This window comes from Xenopus laevis, chromosome 6L (assembly GCF_017654675.1).
Source record: "Xenopus laevis strain J_2021 chromosome 6L, Xenopus_laevis_v10.1, whole genome shotgun sequence".
Classification (NCBI taxonomy): domain Eukaryota; kingdom Metazoa; phylum Chordata; class Amphibia; order Anura; family Pipidae; genus Xenopus; species Xenopus laevis.
Window position 1 is genome coordinate 6519294 of NC_054381.1, and position 21823 is coordinate 6541116.

General features: G+C 40.4%; 2 protein-coding genes across 4 annotated transcripts in view; one reads left to right on the forward strand and one right to left on the reverse strand.

Annotated features, from left to right (window-relative positions):
- The first annotated feature begins 5870 nt into the window (after positions 1 to 5870).
- LOC121394525 (cathelicidin-related peptide Oh-Cath-like) lies at positions 5871 to 12988 on the forward strand. The gene is made up of 4 exons (XM_041565745.1): positions 5871 to 5999; positions 10549 to 10653; positions 11715 to 11786; positions 12849 to 12988. Exons 1-4 carry the CDS (start codon positions 5877 to 5879, stop codon positions 12921 to 12923), a joined length of 375 nt encoding a protein of 124 aa, XP_041421679.1. The 5' UTR covers positions 5871 to 5876; the 3' UTR covers positions 12924 to 12988.
- A 5778-nt stretch (positions 12989 to 18766) lies between these two features.
- The window catches only part of klhl18.L (kelch like family member 18 L homeolog), a 15546-nt gene continuing 12489 nt past the window's right edge, over positions 18767 to 21823 (reverse strand). For 2 of the 3 annotated variants that reach the window (XM_018266559.2, XM_018266558.2), the window contains exons 9-10: positions 21544 to 21655; positions 18767 to 19601 (exon numbers count right to left, since the gene is read on the reverse strand). In XM_018266559.2, coding sequence (XP_018122048.1) covers positions 19215 to 19601; positions 21544 to 21655 — 499 coding nt within the window. In that variant the 3' untranslated portion in view covers positions 18767 to 19214. 3 annotated transcript variants of the gene reach the window in all.

Genomic DNA, 21823 nt, shown 5'->3' on the forward strand with positions numbered 1-21823 from the left:
GTTGGGTATTAGGGTTAGTGTATCAGGGTTACGGTTGGGTGTAAGGGTTGGGTATTAGGGTTAGTGTATCAGGGTTACGGTTGGGTGTAAGGGTTGGGTATTAGGGTTAGTGTATCAGGGTTACGGTTGGGTGTAAGGGTTGGGTATTAGGGTTAGTGTATCAGGGTTACGGTTGGGTGTAAGGGTTGGGTATTAGGGTTAGTGTATCAGGGTTACGGTTGGGTGTAAGGGTTGGGTATTAGGGTTAGTGTATCAGGGTTACGGTTGGGTGTAAGGGTTGGGTATTAGGGTTAGTGTATCAGGGTTACGGTTGGGTGTAAGGGTTTATACAGAAGGTTATTAATCCTAGCATTGTAATATTCCAATTTCTCTGTCATGCCCAGCATGACCGTGTACTAGAGTTGTTGTATAGCACCGGGGGGTTCTGGAGGAACGTCATTTCGTTTCTACTATGTACTTTTGAGTTCTGAAATTGTGGGAATTTCTTCAGAGTTCCATTTTTGGGCAATCAATAAAAAAATTTTGATAACTTCAAAGGACCTAATTCCAAGTTTAGAAGAGCAATAGATGAAATTCGTGGGAGAGAATAGGTAGAACAAATCTTAGATAATAGATCAAAAACCTGTGACCAGTATAAGTGCAGTTTAGGGCAAGACCACCAAGTGTGTAGTATTGTACCTACTTGACCACAACTACGCCAACACCATTTAGTTTTATTGATGGGAAAATCTTTTTCAGTTTAGCTGGAATATAATACCAGCGATACATTAATTTAAGTGATGTTTCCAATAGTCTTGTTGATTTAGTCCAGTATTAATTTGAATGCACCATTCCACTCCTGTGATTGATTTATAAAGCCTATAATCCTGCTGCTGAGTCCATTAAATCTTGAACTGTGTCATTTAATATGACATAGTATTGAGATATTTTAGTATGAGCTCGAACCAAACACTTTATTTTCCTTTGTTGCGGATTTGGGCTCTTAATTTTAGAAATATTAATTGTTCTAATATAGCTAGCTAATTGCAAGTATATTAAAAAAGTTGAAGTTGGGAGACCCCATTATGATCGAAATTCCTCAAAAGATAATAATTTATTATGAGGCTTAATGTCTTCTATGGAATTAATCCCTGCTGTAAGACATAATTGTGGATTAAAATGAGGTATAAAAGCTGTAAAGTCTATTAGCGGACAATTTGGATAGAAACCATGTTTAATTAAATCTATATGCATAATCTTATCCCAAACCTGAATTGATGCCTGGGTGGTCAAAAACTGTTTATATTTGGACAGCCTTAATTTAGGCAGGAGCTGCGATAAGTGATAACAGGAGTTTGTTGTAAATTCATCTTCTTGGGCCACCCACTGAGGTTGATTGTCAATTAAAAAAATCTTTTGAATATAATTTAAATGAATAGAGTTGTAATATTTTTTTTAAAGTCCGGAAGACCCAAACCACCTTGAGATTTACTTTTTGTAAGAATATTTATAGCAATCCTCCTTTCCATTTTCATATTTGGGAGCAAAATGTTGCATTGTACAGAGATTTAACTGAAGTTCCTATTTTTATTCCTAAATAGGGGACACTTGACTTCTGCCATTGAAACTTAAAAGAGGATTTTAAAATGTTCAAAGTATTTTGCGGAATCCATATAGGTAATGCCTGTGATTTAGCTTGATTTATTTTATAATACCATATTTTGGAAAAAGTATTTGTATCACTGCTGGTAAAGAAATTAAAGGATTAGTTAATGATAAAATAATATCGTCTGCAAATAATGATAATTTACAGTTCACAGATCCAATAATATATCCATGTATCAGTGGATGCCTCCTTATTGTTTCTGCTAGAGGTTCAGCAGTACAAAAATCAAAGGGGACAATGGACAACCCTGTCAGGTACCATTTAACAGTGGAAAAAAGGGAGAAGCCTGTCCATTTACAATTACCCTAGCTTCCGGAACTTTGTATAGGGACATTATATTGTCTAGAATCGGGCCCTTAAAACCAAATTTTTCCATTGTTTGTTTTAAATATAACCATGAGACTTTATCAAATGCCTTTTCATCTAAGGCTACTAATATACTTGAAATCTTATTTTCATGTAAAGTATTAGGGCTTACCCATTATTTATAATTTTCCTTGTATTGTCCGGAGCCTGTCTAGACAGAACAAATCCTACTTGATGATTAAAAATAAGATGTCTTAGTATAGGGTTTATACATTTAGCTAAGATTTTCACATAAAGTTTAAGGTCCGAATTAAGTAAAGATATTGGGCGATAATTCTGGATCAAACTTGGGTCCTTCTTAGGTTTCAGAACAGTTGTAATATTAGCTTGAAAAAGTTCTTGTCTAGGGAAAGAATGGAACCGTATTGAGTTAAAAAGATTGCCAAGTCTAGGAGATAATGAAGTTGCTAATATTTTATAGAAATTATTTGAAAAACCATCAGGACCTGGAGTAATTTTAAGCCCTTTAGTAGTTAGCAATGCCACTTCTACGGTAATAGGAAGATTTAATTCTTTAAGTTGTTCCTCCTTTAATGTTGGCAATGGGGTCTGGGCCAAAAAGGACTCTATAACATTTAAGTTTGGTTCTATGGTTTTCTGATCCTCGTCTAAATTATAGAGATTACAATAACATTTTGCAAACTCTTGGGCCATATGTTTCGGGTTAGTAAATCTCCTGTAGGTGTTTTTATATTTAAAATCCTATTTTTTCTTTTTTCCTCTTTTAGTTTACTTGCCATAAATACCCCCTCTTTATTGTCTTCTGAGTAATACAATTGTTTCGTAGACAAGATTTGATTTGTTTCCATGTTCAGACCATTCATTTGATTTTTTTTAGGGGTGCCACAATCTCCATACATCATATAAATCATAATCTACTGACAGTTTGGAAAAAGCTTTCAAAAGTTGAACTGCTGTAGGCAAGGTATTCCCGTACGGTGTGGGATGTTTATCGACATATGGGTCTGGTGCCAGATTAAAATCTCCCATTATTATACGTTTCTGATTGTGATCCATATAATCGAAATTTTTCTCTGTAATAATAAAACAGTCGCTTGAATGGCTGTCCCCATGGCTACACAGCAGCTTGTTTATATAAACTATAGTAGTACTTATCTGTTATCTACTGTGTGTCCTGTGCTTGAATGGCTGCCCCCATGGCTACACAGCAGCTTGTTTATATAAACTATAGTAGTACTTATCTGTTATCTACTGTGTGTCCTGTGCTTGAATGGCTGCCCCCATGGCTACACAGCAGCTTGTTTATATAAACTATAGTAGTACTTATCTGTTATCTACTGTGTATCCTGTGCTTGAATGGCTGTCCCCATGGCTACACAGCAGCTTGTTTATATAAACTATAGTAGTACTTATCTGTTATCTACTGTGTGTCCTGTGCTTGAATGGCTGCCCCCATGGCTACACAGCAGCTTGTTTATATAAACTATAGTAGTACTTATCTGTTATCTACTGTGTATCCTGTGCTTGAATGGCTGCCCCCATGGCTACACAGCAGCTTGTTTATATAAACTATAGTAGTACTTATCTGTTATCTACTGTGTGTCCTGTGCTTGAATGGCTGCCCCCATGGCTACACAGCAGCTTGTTTATATAAACTATAGTAGTACTTATCTGTTATCTACTGTGTATCCTGTGCTTGAATGGCTGCCCCCATGGCTACACAGCAGCTTGTTTATATAAACTATAGTAGTACTTATCTGTTATCTACTGTGTATCCTGTGCTTGAATGGCTGCCCCCATGGCTACACAGCAGCTTGTTTATATAAACTATAGTAGTACTTATCTGTTATCTACTGTGTATCCTGTGCTTGAATGGCTGCCCCCATGGCTACACAGCAGCTTTTTTATATAAACTATAGGAGTTTCTGAAGCAAACACACCAGTTGTACCAGTGCAGGGCAACAACATATTATTTTTTAAATACTTTAAATCACTTAAATTTTTTGGTGTTGCTACTCCTTTAAAGGGGAACTATTGTGAAAATAAACATGTACTATACGCTTCATTGTACTGAAATAAGAAACTTTCTAAATATAATCAATTAAAAGTTCTATATAATTTCTGAAATAATCAAGTTTATCTTCACTATCCCTCTCTCAGCATCTGTTTCTCTTCATTCTCTCCTCATGCAGCAGTTGGATGTCAGATATTCACTGACAGTTAGGACATTCCTTTTCAGTCTCTCAACTGCCTACAAAATGTCACATAAAATGTTTTTGGATCAGCGCCTAAAGAAAAAAAAAAACAGAAACAGAAATATGGTGTAGTAATTTAGGTTATTTCTGGAGCACCCTGTGCTGGAAAAAAGTGCCGTGTTGAAAAAGAAAAAAAGGAGCCTCCCTATAAGATATATTGGATGTAACTGTCAATGAATATCTGACACCCAACTGCTGCATGAAGAGAGAATGAAGAGAAACAGATGCTGAGAGAGGAATAATGAAGATAAACTTGATAATTTCAGAATTTTTTATTGATTTTATTTAGAAAGTTTCTTATTTCAGTCTGATGAAGCTTATATTACATTTTCGCCAAAGTTCCCCTTTAAAGGGATCCTGTCATCAGAAAACATGTTTTTTTTCAAAACACATCAGTTAATAGTGTTTCTCCAGCAGAATTCTGCACTGAAATCCATTTCTCAAAAGAGCAAACAGGTTTTTTTATATTCAATTATGAAATCTGACATGGGGCTAGACATTTTGTCAATTTCCCAGCTGCCCCTGGTCATGTGACTTGTGCCTGCACTTTAGGAGAGAAATGCTTTCTGGCAGGCTGCTGTTTTTCCTTCTCAATGTAACTGAATGTGTCTCAGTGAGACATGAGTTTTTACTATTGAGTGTTGTTCGTAGATCTACCAGGCAGCTGTTATCTTGTGTTAGGGAACTGTTATCTGGTTACCTTCCCATTGTTCTTTTGTTTGGCTGCAGGGGAGGGGGAAAGGGAGGGGGTTGATATCACTCTAAAGGTGGCCATAGATGCAAAGATCCGCTCGTTTGGCGATGTTGCCAAACGAGCGGATCTTTCTCCGATATGCCATTAACAGGCATGGCTATATCGGGGGTAATCTGATTGTTCGGCCGTATGGCCGAACGATCAGATTACGATGTGCCATGAGCTCCGGCGGGATTGGTCGGGTCAAAATCAAACCTGACCGATCGACCAAACGACCGATCTCCGCCGGGCGAAAGATGTCGGCACACGCCACACACGATCTGAAAATCGTACGAATCCTCGATTCGTACGATCCGATCTGTGTGTCTATGGCCACCTTTACTTGCAGTACAGCAGTAATGAGTGATTGAAGTTTATCAGAGCACAAGTCACATGACATGGGGTAGCTGGGAAATTGACAATATGTCTAGCCCCATGTCAGATTTCAAAATTGAATATAAAAAAATCTGTTTGCTCTTTTGAGAAATGGATTTCAGTACAGAATTCTGCTGGAGCAGCACTATTAACTGATGCATTTTGAAAAATTTTTATTTTCCCATGACAGTATCCCTTTAAGAAATGTTACTGGGAGCCTCTTGAAGAATTTTGTGACTCAGTTTTAAAGATTCCAAAAGTTACTGTATTTGTCATTTTTATTATTGAAGGGATTTCCTGCCAAATGAGAACAGAATTTCCAATGAATTGCTAAAAACTTCCCCCCCTTTTTTTTTTAAAGCATAACAAGTTTTTTCTGTTGTCTAGAAATAAAGCATCTGGGGGCGGCTGAATGTTATAAAAGGGGATGAATGTTCCATAGATCAGACACAGAGTGAAGCTGAGGAACAATCTGGACATGGTGGGACTGTGGCTCATTCTGCTCAGCCTGGCTGTGCCCCCCAACACTGACGCTCTCACTATGGATTATAGTAATAGGATTGAGCAGATCCATTCGTCCGTTCAGAGGGGAATTGACAACTACAATAAAGAACTAGGCAGTGATTGGATATTTGCTCTGTACAAGATCCCTGGTTTCACGGCAGTAAGTATTTTAACTGGGCTTTAACCCTTACAATGATTCGGAGCTAACGATAATGATATCATTTTGTGCTCGGCTTAAAGGGATGTCAATGTCAAGCCCCCCACCAACAAAAAATGTTATTCTAAGCAATTTCCCAATATCCTACGTTTCTCATTATCACTGGATATAAAGTTGTGAGTAAATATAACTGATATAAAAAGCCTTATGTGTGCGGCCATTTCTATTCCTCGCACTGGCGGCTCTGCTGTTTGATACAATGTAACAGAATCAGCTGATTGACAGACCTGTCTGTGCCGGGGAGAACTGAATTGGCTACATTGTATAACTGGTCAGGAACGGGAGCAGAGAAATGGCCGCCCACACACTGCTTTCTATAGCCACTACATTTACTCACAACTTTATACCCAGTGACAATGAGGAATAAAGTGATGTGGGAAGTTGCTGCGAATGATATTTTCTTTCATCAGGCAACATTTTATTATTGAGTTTATGTCTCCTTTAAGGGAATCAAGTGACCTGATATTCATTGCCAGCTGAAACCCTATCTATAAATGGTTTGATCCTCTTTGTGTGGATTTATAAAACAACTTTCTCCCTGTCTTAGAGGAGAAGGAAATGCTCTATTTACTAAGGGGTACCAAACGTTAGACAAGTGATTGTATTGACTTACCTGAAACCCCGGGCCGGTGCTCCTATCAGCAGAAAACTTCCCCAGGCCCAGGGTTATACCAGCGAACACCACGGAACGATTTACTTCCGGCTTCTTCTTTCCTCTCGCGGGTGCGGATGTGCAGCATAGCGAAAAACCAAACAAAGAAGTTGTATATTTCGCTCTACTGGGCATGTGTCTGCCCCGGGAAATGTGAAGAAAGAAGAAGAAGGAACCCGATCACTGCATGGTGCCCACGGAGGAACCTCTGGACCCGTGCAGTTTTCTGCTGATAGGAGCACAGGCTGGGGGTGTGAGGTAAGTATATATTTATATAAACTCTTGGGGCCTAACTTTTGCCCCCCCCATTAAATAGGCATTAAAGGAGAAGTAAACCCTAAAAATGAATGTGGCTAAAAATGTTATATTTTATATAGTGAACTTATTGCACGAGGCTAAAGTTTGAGCTTGTCAATAGCAGCAATGATCCAGGACTTCAAACTTGTCACAGGGGGTCACCATCTTGGAAAGTGTCTGTGACACTCACATGCTCAGTGGGCTCTGATTGGCTGTTGAGAAGCTAAGCTTAGGGCTCGTCACTAATTATCCAGCAGAAAATGAGCTTCCCTGGCTGTAATATAAGCTGATGCTACAGGTTTGCTGATTATTCAATTCTGATGCTAATTGCACTGGTTTCTGTGCTGCCATGTAGTAATTATGTGTATTAATTACTAATCAGCCTTATATTGTGACATTTCTATTCTATGTGTACTGTATATTGTGAGTTGGTCCCTAAGCTCAGTAAGTGACAGCAGCACAGAGCATGTGCAGTGAATCAGCAGAAAAGAAGATGGGGAGCTACTGGGGCATCTTTGGAGACACAGATCTTTACTGCTAAAGGGCTGTGGTTGCCTTGGGCTGGTACAGAAGCACAAAACATCATGTACAACATTTCTAGCTACTTCTTTAGTTAGGCTTTAGTTCTCCTTTAACCATTTCTATTCTGGGTCACACTTTGTCTTCCCTTTCCCTTTGGTTTCCACCATATCTTTTGTTTTCCACTCTTGCTTTCTCCCACCCCTTTTTTTATCTGCTCATTCTTTAGCCTTCCTCTTCTCCTGCTTCTCTTTCATTCTTCTTTTTTGTTCTTTTGGTTTGGCAGCCAATGTTCTCTTCTCTTGGCTTTTTTTAAAAACAAATTTTTTTTCTCCTGTCTCCATTTTTTACTCTCCTCTTTCTCGTGCTGCCAATGTTATCTGCTTTCTGTCCTTTTGGGGGTTTTTTCTCTGTCTCCCGTGGCCCTTGAGGCGGATTTAAACAAAATTAAAAAAAACTGTACAGAAAAGCACAATTTTGACTTTGTAAAAACGTTTAGAAAGTTGCAGTTTTACTGTCTCAATAAAAAAATGAATTGTTCCTGATAAATAAGCGAATCTCCAGCACAATGGCAGGTTGAAAAACAAGATTTTATACCAGTTCCGATGTCATAATAAACTTGCTTGAAAATCCACAAAAAACTCTTAATTTTTTTTATGATGTGTTGCTGTGCTTTTGAGGAAAGGGTTTGCCTATCTTACTTGCTTTAGTAATTAAATATACAGGTATGGGATCGGTTATCCAGAATGCTCGGCACATGGGGTTTTCCCGTATAACAGATCTTTCCATGGTTTGGATCTTCATACCTTAAGTCTACTAGAAAATCACATAAACATTAAATAAACCCAATAGGCTGGTTTTGCTTCCAATAAGGATTAATTATATCTTAGTTGGGATCAAGTACAAGATACGGTTTTCCAGATAACGGATCTTTCTGTAATTTGGATCTTCATACCTTAAGTCTGCTAATCATGTAAACATTAAATAAACCCAATAGGCTGGTTTTGCTTCCAATAAGGATTAATTATATCTTAGTTGGGATCAAGTACAAGCGACTGTTTTATTATTACACAGAAAAAGGAAATTATTTTTACAAATTTTATTAAGTGGATAAAATGGCGTCTATAGGAGACAGACTGCCCATAACTCGGGGCTTTCTGGATAACGGGTTTCTGGATAAGGAATCTCAAGCCCGTATATTATTATGTATTCGGGGTTTGTAAGTTGTCAAAACGAAAGGGAATTTCTTGAGATTATAGAAAAGGAGTTTCCGTCTTATAACGATATTTCCACCCAAAAACTGATTTCTGCATAAAGAAAGGAAACGTGATTCTAAAGCAACTTTCCCATAAAGATGAAAGGGCTGGTTCAACTTGAAATGAACTTAGGGAACATTTACTAATTAACCCTCGATATTCGACCATCGAAGTAAAATCCTTCGACTTCGAATATCGAAGCCGAAGGATTTACCGCAGATACTTCGATCGAACGATCGAAGGAAAAATTTTTGATCGAATGATTAAATCATTCGAATCGAACGATTCGAAGGGATTTTAATCATCGATTGAAGGATTTTTCTTCGCTCAAAAAAATCTTAGAAAGCTTATGGGGAAGTTCCGTATAGGCTAACATTGGTGCTCGGTAGGTTTAAAGTGCCAAAGTAGGTTGTCGAGGTTTTTTTTAAAGAGACAGCACTTCGACTATAGAATAGTCGAACGATTTTTACTTTGAATCGTTCGATTCGAAGTCGAAGTCATAGTCGAAGGTCGAAGTACCCAAAAAAAACCCTTCGAAATTCGAAGTTTTTTTTTACTTCGAATCCTTCACTCGAGTTTAGTAAATGTGCCCCTTAAAGTATGTTATAGAATGGCTAATTCTAAACAACTTTTTAATTGGACTTAATTTTTTCTATTTTTTTAAAATAGTTTTTGAATTATTTGCCTTCGCCTTCTGACTCTTTCCCGGTTTCAAATGAGGGTCACTGACCCCCGGCCTTTGAGAGGTTACAGATGTATTGTTATTGCTACTTTTTATTACTAATCTTTCTATTCAGGCCTCTCCTATTCATATTCCAGTTTCTTATTCAAATCAATGCATGGTTGCTAGGGGAATTTGGGATCCTAGCAACCAGACTGCTGAAATTACAAACTGGAGAGCTGCTGAATAAAAAGCTAAATAACTCAAAAACCACAAATAATAAAAAATGAAAACCAATTGCAAATTGTCTCACAATATCCCTCTCTACATCAGACTAAATGTTAAAGGTGAACAAACCCATTAACCCCATATATGCCAGTAAGATCACTGCAGAAAATTGATTCAGAGGTTTGTATTAACCCCAGACATGCCAGTATGGTCACTATGAGTATTGGGCATTGCATTAAAGGAGAATTCAACCCTAAAGTTAAAAAAAACCCTACCCCCCACCCTACATAGACCCCGCTCCCTCCTCCCCCCAGCCTAAGTGTTACCCCAGGCAAATGCCCTAACTTTTTACTTACCCCTCGGAGCAGATTCAGGAATCGGAGTTCACGGACGCCATCTTCTTCTCTTCGGAATGAGACCGGTGTGGTGGCGCATGCGCAGTTGGAGCAATTTTCTGTTTCACGACAACTGCACATGCGCAGAAACTCACGAAAATTGCCGAAGCGCCGGTCTTATTACGAAGATTACCAAAGCGGCTGAAGATTGGTTTTCATTTTTTATTATTTGTGGTTTTTGACTTATTTAGCTTTTTATTCAGCAGCTCTCCAGTTTGTAATTTCAGCAGTCTGGTTGCTAGGGTCCAAATTCCCCCAGCAACCATGCACTGATTTGAATAAGAGACTCCGATACCTGAATCTGCACCGAGGGGCAAGTAAAACATTAGGGGCATTTACCAGGGTTAATACTTGGGCTGGGGGGAGGAGGGAGGGGTCTATGTAGGGTAGGGTTTTGTAACTTTAGGGTTTAGTTCTCCTTTAAGCTTACAATTTTTGACAGCGCAGGAGCAAACATATGAATAATGACTGGGTCTCTTTTCAGAAAGCCGAGTCAGATCCCGAGTTTGTTCATTTCTTTATCAAGGAGACCGATTGCCTAAAGTCCGAGAATAAAAAGATTGAAGAATGTGCCTTTCAAGATAAAGGGGTGAGTATTTATTCGCATTTATCAGCCTTATTATAAAACTGCTGATCCGACTCTGACACTTAAACGAGAAGGAAACGTCAAATCCAGCGACGTCCTCGGAACGGACCTCTGTCTTCCCCCTCCCCCGACTGCTGTGTACATAGGACAGTCCTTTCAAAGGGGAAGTCATTCCAAATATGAGAACAAAAATGTAAATCCAAGCAGTTTTGCACTATACATTAATTTAAATATTTCTGTTTGTCATTCCCTGCACTGCTGGCCATGACTACATACTCTATACCTTTGCAACAATGTAGCCATGCCTTTAAGAGTTTTCTTTAAAGCATACGTAAACCTTTAAAATAAGTGATTGTAAAATTAACGAGGACGTTATTCTAAGCACTTCCAAGATATTAAGGGATACATGTGCTGTTAATATGAATGAATTTTGTTACAACAGCGCCACCTGCTGGTCAATTTCCCACCAGTCTGACCAGCAAGTAGTCAAGGAAGTTGTCAGGAGAAAGAAAGAGGCTGATGTTCTTCTGCTTAGGAAAGATGTGAGAAAGGTTTCTAATTTTATTCCTAAGCAGAAGAACATCAGAGCAGCCTCTTTCTTTCTCCTGACAACTTCCTTGACTACTTGCTGGTCAGACTGGTGGGAAACTGACCAGCAGGTGGCGCTGTTGGAACAAAATTTATTCATATTAACAGCACATGTATCCCTTAATATCTTGGAATAAAAACAAAATAAATAATGAATGTAAATTACAAAAAGGATTAGAATACTCCCCTCATCGGTTTTACATTCACTTATTTCAAAGGTTTACTTATCCTTTAAATGCACGCTAATAACAGAGAATTCCTCTCCACCTCCCGCAATGTCCTGTTCTAATTCTTCCTTCTTTCATGGAGTCAGGACCAGCAGTGCAGAGAACAGCAAGGGGCAGATAGACGCTGCTTTCAATACCAATTACATTTCCATAGAAGCCGTATAGTGAATGTAACCTGGAAAATTGCATAAAATCTATTTTATATTTATTATTAGAAAAATAGAATTTTTTTTGTCTTTCTTGCAAAAGGAGGAACACTGCTCTGTGGCCGTCTCTGCAAAGGAAGATATGAACTCTGTGCCTGTGTGTAATAACGACATGGTAAGTTGCCTCTCATTTACTATTGCTTCACACGCAAGTGCACTGATGGGGGAGGGGGCTGCAATTAGGGACTTTAAAGGGATCGTTCCCCTTTGAATTAACTGTAAGGGGCAGATTTATCAAGGGTCGAATTTCGAAGTTAAAAATACTTCGAAATTCGACCATCGAATTCAAATACTTCGAATTCGAATATCGAATTCAAACTTTTTTTCATCTAATTTGGCTATTCTGCGGTTGTAGTAAAATTTGAACGATCGAACGATTAAATCCTTCGAGTTGAACGATTCAAATGATTTTATTGTACGTTCGCACGATTTTTACTTTGACTTCAAAAACGTAGAAAAATGCTGTAGACGGTCCACATAGGCTAACACAGCATTTCGGCAAGTTTAAATTTGGCGAAGTATGGAAGTCAACGTTTTTTTAAAGAGACAGTACTTCGTTTATCGAATGGTCGAATATTCGAACTATTTTTAGAATTCGAAGTAAATTCAAAGTCGTAGTATCCTATTCGATGGTCAAGTATCCAAAAAATTACTTCGAATTTTTTTACTTTGAAAATTCCCTTGAATTCACTTCGAGCCTTGATAAATCTGCCTCTTAGTATGACGTAGAGAGGGATATTCTGAGACATTTTGCAATTGGTTTTCATTTTTTATTATTTGTGGTTTTTGAGTTATTTAGCTTTTTATTCAGCAGCTCTCCAGTTTGCAGTTTCAGCCATCTGGTTGCTAGGGTCCTAATTTCCCTAGCAACCATGCACTGATTTGAATAAGAGACTGGAATATGAATAGGAGAGGATGAGTAATAAAAAGTAGCAATAAGAATATAATATAAAGCTAATGGCAACTGTCCTATAACAAGCAGTCACTGTAGGTTCTCACTGCCCATCTGATTTGAACTTGATTCAGGGGTGAGAGCACAGAACCAGCACACGGGGGCCCTAGATCAGGATATAAAGTGTCAGCTCTGTAGAACATAGAAGCTAAGGGGGGATTTATTCTCTAATGTTGTACCCCGGCCCCTATAATGAAACTATGACTTTCCTGCGTTGCCTTTTAGATTGCGGTACCACGGGGAAGAAAAGTATTGGGAAGAATCTATTGTTCCAGACCAGGTTCATGTTCACCTTTTTAAAGACACTCGGCCAAATAATAAAAAGAAATAACAATAATAATAATAAAATATATGTGCTACAGTTATTTGTTGTCAGACACCTCTCATTACTGGATGGAGATTTGAGGTTTTTGTTTTTATCTCTCGACAATTATACAAAACTTAGGCTTTAGCAAAATCTTTGTTTCACCCCCCTCCTGTGTTTCCCAGTAGTAGTTTGGCAGGCCACGCCCCATGTTTGGACACGCCCCTACGTCCAACCAATAAATAAAGGACTTGTGTCAAGGGGAAGTGAGGAATATATTAAAGGAAAAGTCAAATTCATTAGAAAATTATGGCAAAGTTAAAGGGGCGGTATACCAATACGTGCAATGAATGGGGCTTGTGCTTTTAATTAAAGGGGACCTGTTACCCTAAAAAATAATTCCAAATTCTTTTCTGTTCTGTTAGCTAATGCTAAGGCATAGGGGCGGCAGTATATGACATCTGTGGCTTTTAAATACCTTTATAACAAGTTTGGATGTTTTAATTAAAAAAAAACAGTGGGTTTCATGTTTAATTTGAGAAGGACTCCTATTATACAACATCTGGTGTCTGGGTGACAGGTCCCCTTTAAGGAGTAGAACAAACTCCTCCTTATCTGAAATGGCTGCAGTTGGGGGAAGTGAGTGGGTAGAATTACTTTAAAAAAATAAATCTTTCTTACCTAAAAATTTGCTCTTACCCCCCCCCCCCCCCCCGTAGCTTTGGGAAAGTCTGATAATGGCACTTTTTATATCCGTGTTCCAGTCCATGAGATATTCACCCCATTCCCAATCCCAACAAGTCCAAATGGTTCAGGTTCCAGATTTAGAAAAGATTGAATAGTGAATAGTATATAGGGGAAAATAGGAAAAGTGTAATGAGAAGAGCAAATGGGTCTAAAGGAAGAAGAGAAAGGGCGAACAGAATGAAAAGTGGGAGATAAAAGAGAACAGAGGGAAAAAGAGAGAATTGAGAGAGAAAGAACAGAAAAAAGTGAAGAAAGGAGAAGAGAAGTCGAGAGAAAAGAACAGAAGGTGGAAAGAAAAGGAGAACAGAAGGAAAAGAGGGAGAGAAAAGAGAACAGAGGGAGAAAGAAAAAACAGAAGAAGGTGAACAAAAGGAGAAGAGAAGGGGAGAGAGAGACAGAGGAAAGCAGAGAATATGAAAAGTAGAAGGGAAGGAGATGAAGGAAAGAAAAGGGAAAAGATGAGTGAAGGAGACATTAAATACTGGTACTTAGTACAGGTCAGTGGGAGCCACATATAGGACTGTATATATATATATATATATATATATTATAGACAATGATACAGGTGGAGCACAAGGTGCGTCTCCTACAGGAACATGTTGCCAGATTCTTACCTCTGTTTATTCCCAGGTATCTATTTATTCCCTGGTATCTATATATTCCCTGGTATCTATATATCTCCTTGTATCTATTCATTCCCTGGTATCTATTTATTTCTGGTATCTATGTATCTCCTGGTATCTTATTTATTTCCTGGTATCTATTAATTCCCTAATATCTATTTCCTGGTATCTATTTATTTCTAGTATCTATATATCTCCTGGTATCTAAGTATCTCCTGGTATCTAAGTATCTCCTGGTATCTATTTATTCCCTGGTATCTATTTATTTCTGGTATCGAAGTATCTCCTGGTATCTATTTATTCCCAGGTATCTATTTATCTCCTGGTATCTATATATTCCCTGGTATCTAAGTATCTCCTGGTATCTATTTATCTCCTGGTATCTATATTTTTCCTGGTATCTATTTATTCCCTATTATCTATTTATTTCTGGTCTGAATAAAATCCAAGGAGAATAAAAATCAGAGAGAATGAGATTGAGATTTTGCTTTCACTTTAATTGAGTAACCAATAAAAAAGGGAGAGAGTAAAATCCTCCCTGACATTCAGCAGTACATAAAGAGTAACAGTGCGAGTGAAACACTAGGGGGCAGCCACGCGCCACAACATCACATTTACACCAGGACTCAGACAACACACAAAGCAAATTCACTTGCACTGTTTAACCCCTCCGCTGCCTGCAGGAAGAGAAGGGGTTAAAGAATGTTATATAGAAAAAAAAAATCAATTTGTCTTAAAAAAAAAAAGAAAACCGTTAAAAGAAAATTTGATTTATGAACACGTCTCTGTAGTGCGGGACGGCTAGAAGAACTGTATGCTCCTGGGGCACTACAAATCCCAGAATTCCCTGCCAGACAAGGGCACAGAGAGTTGTATTTTAGCAACAGCTCAATCTATAATTGTGTGCAGGAACTACAACTCCCAGCATCCTTGGTCAGTGCTGTTAGATATCCAGGTCAGTGCAATGATTTGGAATAAGAATCTTGTTTATAGAGACCCAACAAGCTCCCATACAGTATGAGGATTGTTGGTGCCATGATATTTAGTACTGGCCAATCCGCATTGTCCTACAGGCAGCCATATTGGATCAGCTCTGTGAGTTCATTCAGCTGGGCCAATCCTCATTGTCCTACAGGCAGCCATATTGGATCAGCCGGGTCTGTGGGTTCATTCAGCTGGGCCAATCCTCATTGTCCTACAGGCAGCCATATTGGATCAGCTCTGTGAGTTCATTCAGCTGGGCCAATCCGCATTGTCCTACAGGCAGCCATATTGGATCAGCCGGGTGTGTGAGTTCATTCAGCTGGGCCAATCCGCATTGTCCTACAGGCAGCCATATTGGATCAGCTCTGTGGGTTCATTCAGCTGGGCCAATCCTCATTGTCCTACAGGCAGCCATATTGGATCAGCCGGGTGTGTGGGTTCATTCAGTTGGGCACAAGGGAATAAGGAGGTTCAAATATTTGGTTCTTGGACTTGTGATTAGATCCCACTGGGAGCCCATAGAACAGACACAGGCTGATGAGGTAGTCGACATCTAATTGGCCAGTCATTACAATGAGGAGCCGCTGGGGGGACCTTGAGATTAATGGTACCCTGGGGCCACCCCAGCCTGACCCCAATCCCACTGACTGACTATACAGAGACATGGGAATGTGGTCTGGCTGCAACAGATCAATCAATCCCCCAAAAATTCAGGGGAAACAGCAAAACGGTATTGTTCAGATTCTCTGCATTTTCTGTCCCTGGGCTGCTCTCTTTCCCATGGCAAACAGAGGGCACACAATGGGTCGGACTAGGAAGTAGCGATGCACCAAACCTGCTTTTCAGGTTCACAGAAATCCCAGAATCCAGAGGAAGGGGTGGGAATTCCTGATGGCGCCTAAACAGGCGGTAGCACATGCTGATTTTTTTTCAGTTATAAATGGTTTGGGTTCAGTTTGGCCAGGCCCTTGGATTTAGCCAAATCTGAACTCTGATAAAAAAAAATAGCTACAATCCGGGATCCTGCTCATCCCTACTACTTGTTCTAACCATGGGAAAGAGAGCAGCCCCGGAGCAGGATAAACAGACAATCAGAGCTCTGTACTTGGGCAAATACTGGGGTGGGACACTGGGTTCTCATACACAAGGGGAGGGTTCTGTCTGACCATGGGAAAGAGAACAGCCCAGGAGCAGGACATACAGAGGATCAGAGCTCTGTACTGTAAGAATAAAACACAAATGACAGTTGCACTAACTGGTATAGAGAGAAATAACATGGCAGCCCTTACCCCTTTGGCTTAAATACTGACACCAGAAACAAAAAGGACTGTCCAATCAGGATCCACATCACTTTGTTCATAACAATAATAATAATATATATATATACACATAAATATGCTTCAGGTTATAGTTATGAAGAACACTCCCTAACCACTCTTCCCTAGCGAGCAACAGAGCTTGCAATCAATTTTAATGACTTCAGCCGGGGGAGATGCTGGGCTCAGTGCATTTCAGACACACCACAACCAATCAAACGCCTGCTTTCACTATTCCCCCTGTAAAGCATTGCGGAGGATCTGCCTGCTGATTGGTTAGCGGCATTTCCAGGGAACCAGGGGCAGATTTATGAAGGGTCGAATTGAAAATTCAAATTTTCTATTTTTTTTATGGCCAAAATGGTTAAATTTGACTAGGGAATTGTTTAAATTTGATTCGAGTTTTTTTAAACAAAATTGAATTTGATTTTCGAGATTTATCATACTCTAGCCCTTTAAGAGACGTCCTGGGATCAATTTGGAGTTGTCTTCAGCCTTCCTGACATTTAAGGTTTTTTTAGAGAGAAAACTCGAATTGAGTTTTTAAAACTCGAATTGAATTCAAATCGGATTCCAGTTTTCCAGTAGATCCTATTCACCAGAATTTCACAAATTCGATTTTAAATACATTTCGATTGGTCGAATTTCGAGTTCATAGGGGTTTAGAAAAACTCATATGAATTCAAGATTTAACCCTTGATTAATGTGCCTCTAAGTAGCGGCATAGGCACAAGCCCCTCCCACTTACCCATAATTCTGTTTGTGTCACATGGTCTAATTGAATCAGTAAAGTTCTACTGTCCCTTGATCCCAACCCCAAGTTCCCATAATTTCACTGGAATGATACAGAACTGAATCAGTGAAGGCAACACCATCAGCTCTTGCCCAAACCAGGACCCCAGAAACCCCTTTGGTTCATGGATATTTAGGACTTGCCCCCAAGATCACTGCAATGTAATAACAAAATCAATTTTTTTTTCTACACAATATATAAACCCATACAGAAAGCCGTTTGTTATGTTACTGGCCCTTTAATAACCCTGAATAGAACGGTTTAATGGCAGGGTTAGTTGGCTGATGGCAGCCATTGGTCAGAGAGAGGAGGCTGCTGTTGATTGGTTGGCAGTAATTGAGTATGACTGTTGGTATCCCTAGTCCGGCTATTGCTCCATTGGCACAAATGCCTAAACCATAGATCCTGGGTGTCAGTTATATTCACCCCCAACTGCACTACAATCCTGTATCAACTTGCTTTAAAGGAGAACTAAAGAAGTAGGTAGAAATGTTGTACATGATGTTTTGTGCTTCTGTACCAGCCCAAGGCAACCACAGCCCTTTAGCAGTAAAGATCTGTGTCTCCAAAGATGCCCCAGTAGCTCCCCATCTTCTTTTCTGCTGATTCACTGCACATGCTCTGTGCTGCTGTCACTTACTGAGCTTAGGGAGCCACTCACAATATACAGTACACATAGAATAGAAATGTCACAATATAAGGCTGATTAGTAATTAATACACATAATTACTACATGGCAGCACAGAAACCAGTGCAATTAGCATCAGAATTGAATAATCAGCAAACCTGTAGCATCAGCTTATATTACAGCCAGGGAAGCTCATTTTCTGCTGGATAATTAGTGACGAGCCCTAAGCTTAGCTTCTCAACAGCCAATCAGAGCCCACTGAGCATGTGAGTGTCACAGACACTTTCCAAGATGGTGACCCCCTGTGACAAGTTTGAAGTCCTGGATCATTGCTGCTATTGACAAGCTCAAACTTTAGCCTCGTGCAATAAGTTCACTATATAATATATGCCATTTTTAGCCTCATTCATTTTTAAGGTTTGGTTCTCCTTTAACCTTCACCATGATTTGGGCCTTTCAGCTTCCTCCCTTTGCCAGGCTACACTGGATTCATTCTATGCACAGGGACATGATCAGAATCTAGAACAAAGGACAGAAGCTGTGCAGTCTAGAACAGAGACCTTCTCACAGTCACAGGGAGCTGCTCTAGAACAACTTCAGGCCACACAACGTACTTGTAGAACCCGACACAATCAGTAGAACTAGTCCTGCTCCTCTCATGTTAACTAGAGGCCTCCCCAGAACAATAACCCACATCAGAACACCCATTATGTTACCCAATCAATACAACTAATAACCAGTTCTGGCCGACGGAGCAAATAATCAGTGTTTAATGGTCAATGGTCCCGAATTTGACTTCCAACATTTCTATGGCACTTGGCCGACATCAGGAGGGAGAAGATGAAAGCGATGGAAGTGAATTGTCAGCTCTACGCCAACCTGTGCCAGGGACAGACATTTTGGTTCATTAGCCATTCTTGTTTGTTGGTTGCCAAGAGCTTTGTGTCGGCACAATGAATCACGTGCCCCCTGGGTGTGTGGAATTCTATTGGTTCTGATCGTTCCCTAACAATAAATACATTCTTACCCCGGGGGCAGGGCAGATTGTCTGGGGGGGGGTGTTATTAAAGGGGAAGTAGCAGAGACTTGAGCACCTGAAGATGTACCTTATATTGTTGGTTTTTCACATTTATAAAACGGAGAGGCTCTATCCCCTCACACTCAGACTGCTGGCGTCCTTGGGAGCCCCCCTGCTGCTATATGGGGAGCAGCGGTATACAGCCCACCCCCACACCTCCTTCGTGACACACCATGGGGGCCATGAAAGTCCAGCGGTTGGTCTCCGGGTCATACATTTCTACTGAGTTCAAGTTGGACTGGCCGTCGTAGCCTCCCACGGCATAGAGACGCCCACAGTTGGCTACGAGTGAAACGCGGCTCCTCCGGGTGCTCATGTTAGTGATGAGGTACCACTGATCCGCCATGGAGTTGTACACTTCTGCCACGCTGAGGAACGCCGAGCCCTCGTACCCACCACAGATATACATTTTACTGCCCAATGAGGCGGCACCATGACGACAGCGCTTGTTCAACATGCTCGATACTGGGTGCCACGTCCCCGTGTGATGGTTGTAATATTCCACCTGTGAAACAGCCAAGTCTCTGGATCAATAAAGGAGAAGGAAAGCTACAGAAGCAGTTTATTGCCAATAGATTAACCACAACAGTGCAAGCTATAATTATTCTGTAGAATGTTTTACCATACCTGAGTAAACAGCTCTAGAAGCTGTCTGTTTAGAATAGCAGCTGCCATATTAGCTTGGTGTGACATCACTTCCTGCCTGAGTCTCTCCCTGCTCATAGCTCTGGGCTCAGATTACAGCAGAGAAGGGAGGAGGGGGAAGAGGAGCAAACTGAGCATGCTCACGCCCGGGGCAAGGAGGTTTAAGCTGAAAACAGGAAGTCTGATACAGAAGCCCATGAGTACACAATAGAAGGAAAGAAATGTGATGTTTCTTTTGACAGAGGACTCAGAGCAACGTTACTTTGAGGGTTTACTGATGTATTTATATAGACCTTTCTGATAAGGCTTACTTAGAAAGGTTAAAACTAATAATGATGTAATGCAGTAAATGGAGAAGGAACTAAGTACAGAATGGGTTAAAGGGACATGGTCAGCAGAATAAAACTGTGCACCCCTGATACTGTGTGGTGTATTCCTTTCAATCCCCAACTGACTCTACCCCCTCATCTTGGTCTTGGTATGCTCCCTGCTCTAGTCTTGAAAGCTATGGATGTGCCGCCTTCCCCCCTTTATTTATAGACCCCTCGTCTCTTGGCACTCGCTGGTGAGGGGTGGGCGGTTGGTTGGGGGAAATGAAGGAACTGAACAAGCAGCAGAGGTCCATTTATCAACACCGAGAACATTTGCACCCAGGCAGGTATCTATGGTATTAAAACAATCGGTTTGGTATGCGCTTCCGTTTAAAAATAAATACACCAACTTTTGTGTCCCCCAAATGTCTCAAAGATTCCCTGTATTCCACAGGGATCCGGAGTCAAAGGAAATAACCCAAATGTCGCGTCCACAGCTGGCGATCGCTTCTTAGCTTTAAAACAAAGAGAAGACAAAGACCGCACCAATATGAAATATTGTAAAAGCCGGTATCAGGGCCCTGCTTAGTTATTACTTACAGGATTTCCCAGACACGGCTTACACGTAGATACAGATCCGCAGTGTGGTAAGGCTCAGCCTGTCTTCCTTGTACCGCTAGCTCACTGTTTCACTGGAAGAGACAGTGAGCTAGCGGTACAAGGCATCCTTTATCCGCTAACCGACCCCGTGAGGACCTGACCCTGTTTGAACCAGGAAGTGGATGAGAGGACGCCGAGACTGTGGGACACAAGGCAACTAGAACGTCCAGGAGCAAGATCGCAAAGATAGCGAGCGCAGCATATCGTGGAATCGTAAGGAGACCAGTGATACCGCTTAGGAAGACAGGCTGAGCCTTACCACACTGCGGATCTGTATCTACGTGTAAGCCGTGTCTGGGAAATCCTGTAAGTAATAACTAAGCAGGGCCCTGATACCGGCTTTTACAATATTTCACATTGGTGCGGTCTTTGTCTTCTCTTTGTTTTAAAGCTAAGAAGCGATCGCCAGCTGTGGACGCGACATTTGGGTTATTTCCTTTGACTCCGGATCCCTGTGGAATACAGGGAATCTTTAAGACATTTGGGGGACACAAAAGTTGGTGTATTTATTTTTAAACGGAAGCGCATACCAAACAGATTGTTTTAATATTATTTTAGGGGCGGAAACCCTTTGTATTTTGCGCATCCAGAGTTTTATTTTATTTTTGCGCAAGACTTATACCATTAGGTATCTATGGTAACCAATCACATTTTTTATTTCATTGCTCTACTTCCAGCTGGCTGAATTAAGAATCAGACTGGTTGCTATGGGTTACTGCCCAGGTGCAAAATTGCCTTGTGAGCCCGTGTGATGCTAGAATGTTTGGGGAGCTGCTCGAGTACAGTTTATACAGAGACGCAAAGTGAGGTAAGTCTGTGATAGTCACCTACCGTATTAAAGATCTGCAGCCCATCGTGCCCCCCAGAAACGTATATTCGACCTTCAAATACCGTCACACCAGCTGCACTGCGATTGGAGCTCATTGGCGTCACTACCGTCCATCTGGGGGAGGAGGGGGAAATAAATGACTCTGAACATTTGCACATCAACTACTGCTGAACTTAAATTCCCAGCACCTTCTAACAACTGGGTTACAGCTTTATCATCAACCACATATAGACCGGCACTGCAGTGTAAAGCAGTAACATGGCCACTAGGGGGAGCCTTTGC

Coding starts and splice junctions, on each gene's coding strand:
- LOC121394525 (XM_041565745.1), top strand. CDS start 5,877: ATGGATTATAGTAATAGGATTGAGCAGATCCATTCGTCCGTTCAGAGG. Junction 10,654..11,714: donor GTGCCTTTCAAGATAAAGGG/GTGAGTATTTAT, acceptor TTCTTGCAAAAG/GAGGAACACTGCTCTGTGGC. Junction 11,787..12,848: donor CTGTGTGTAATAACGACATG/GTAAGTTGCCTC, acceptor GTTGCCTTTTAG/ATTGCGGTACCACGGGGAAG.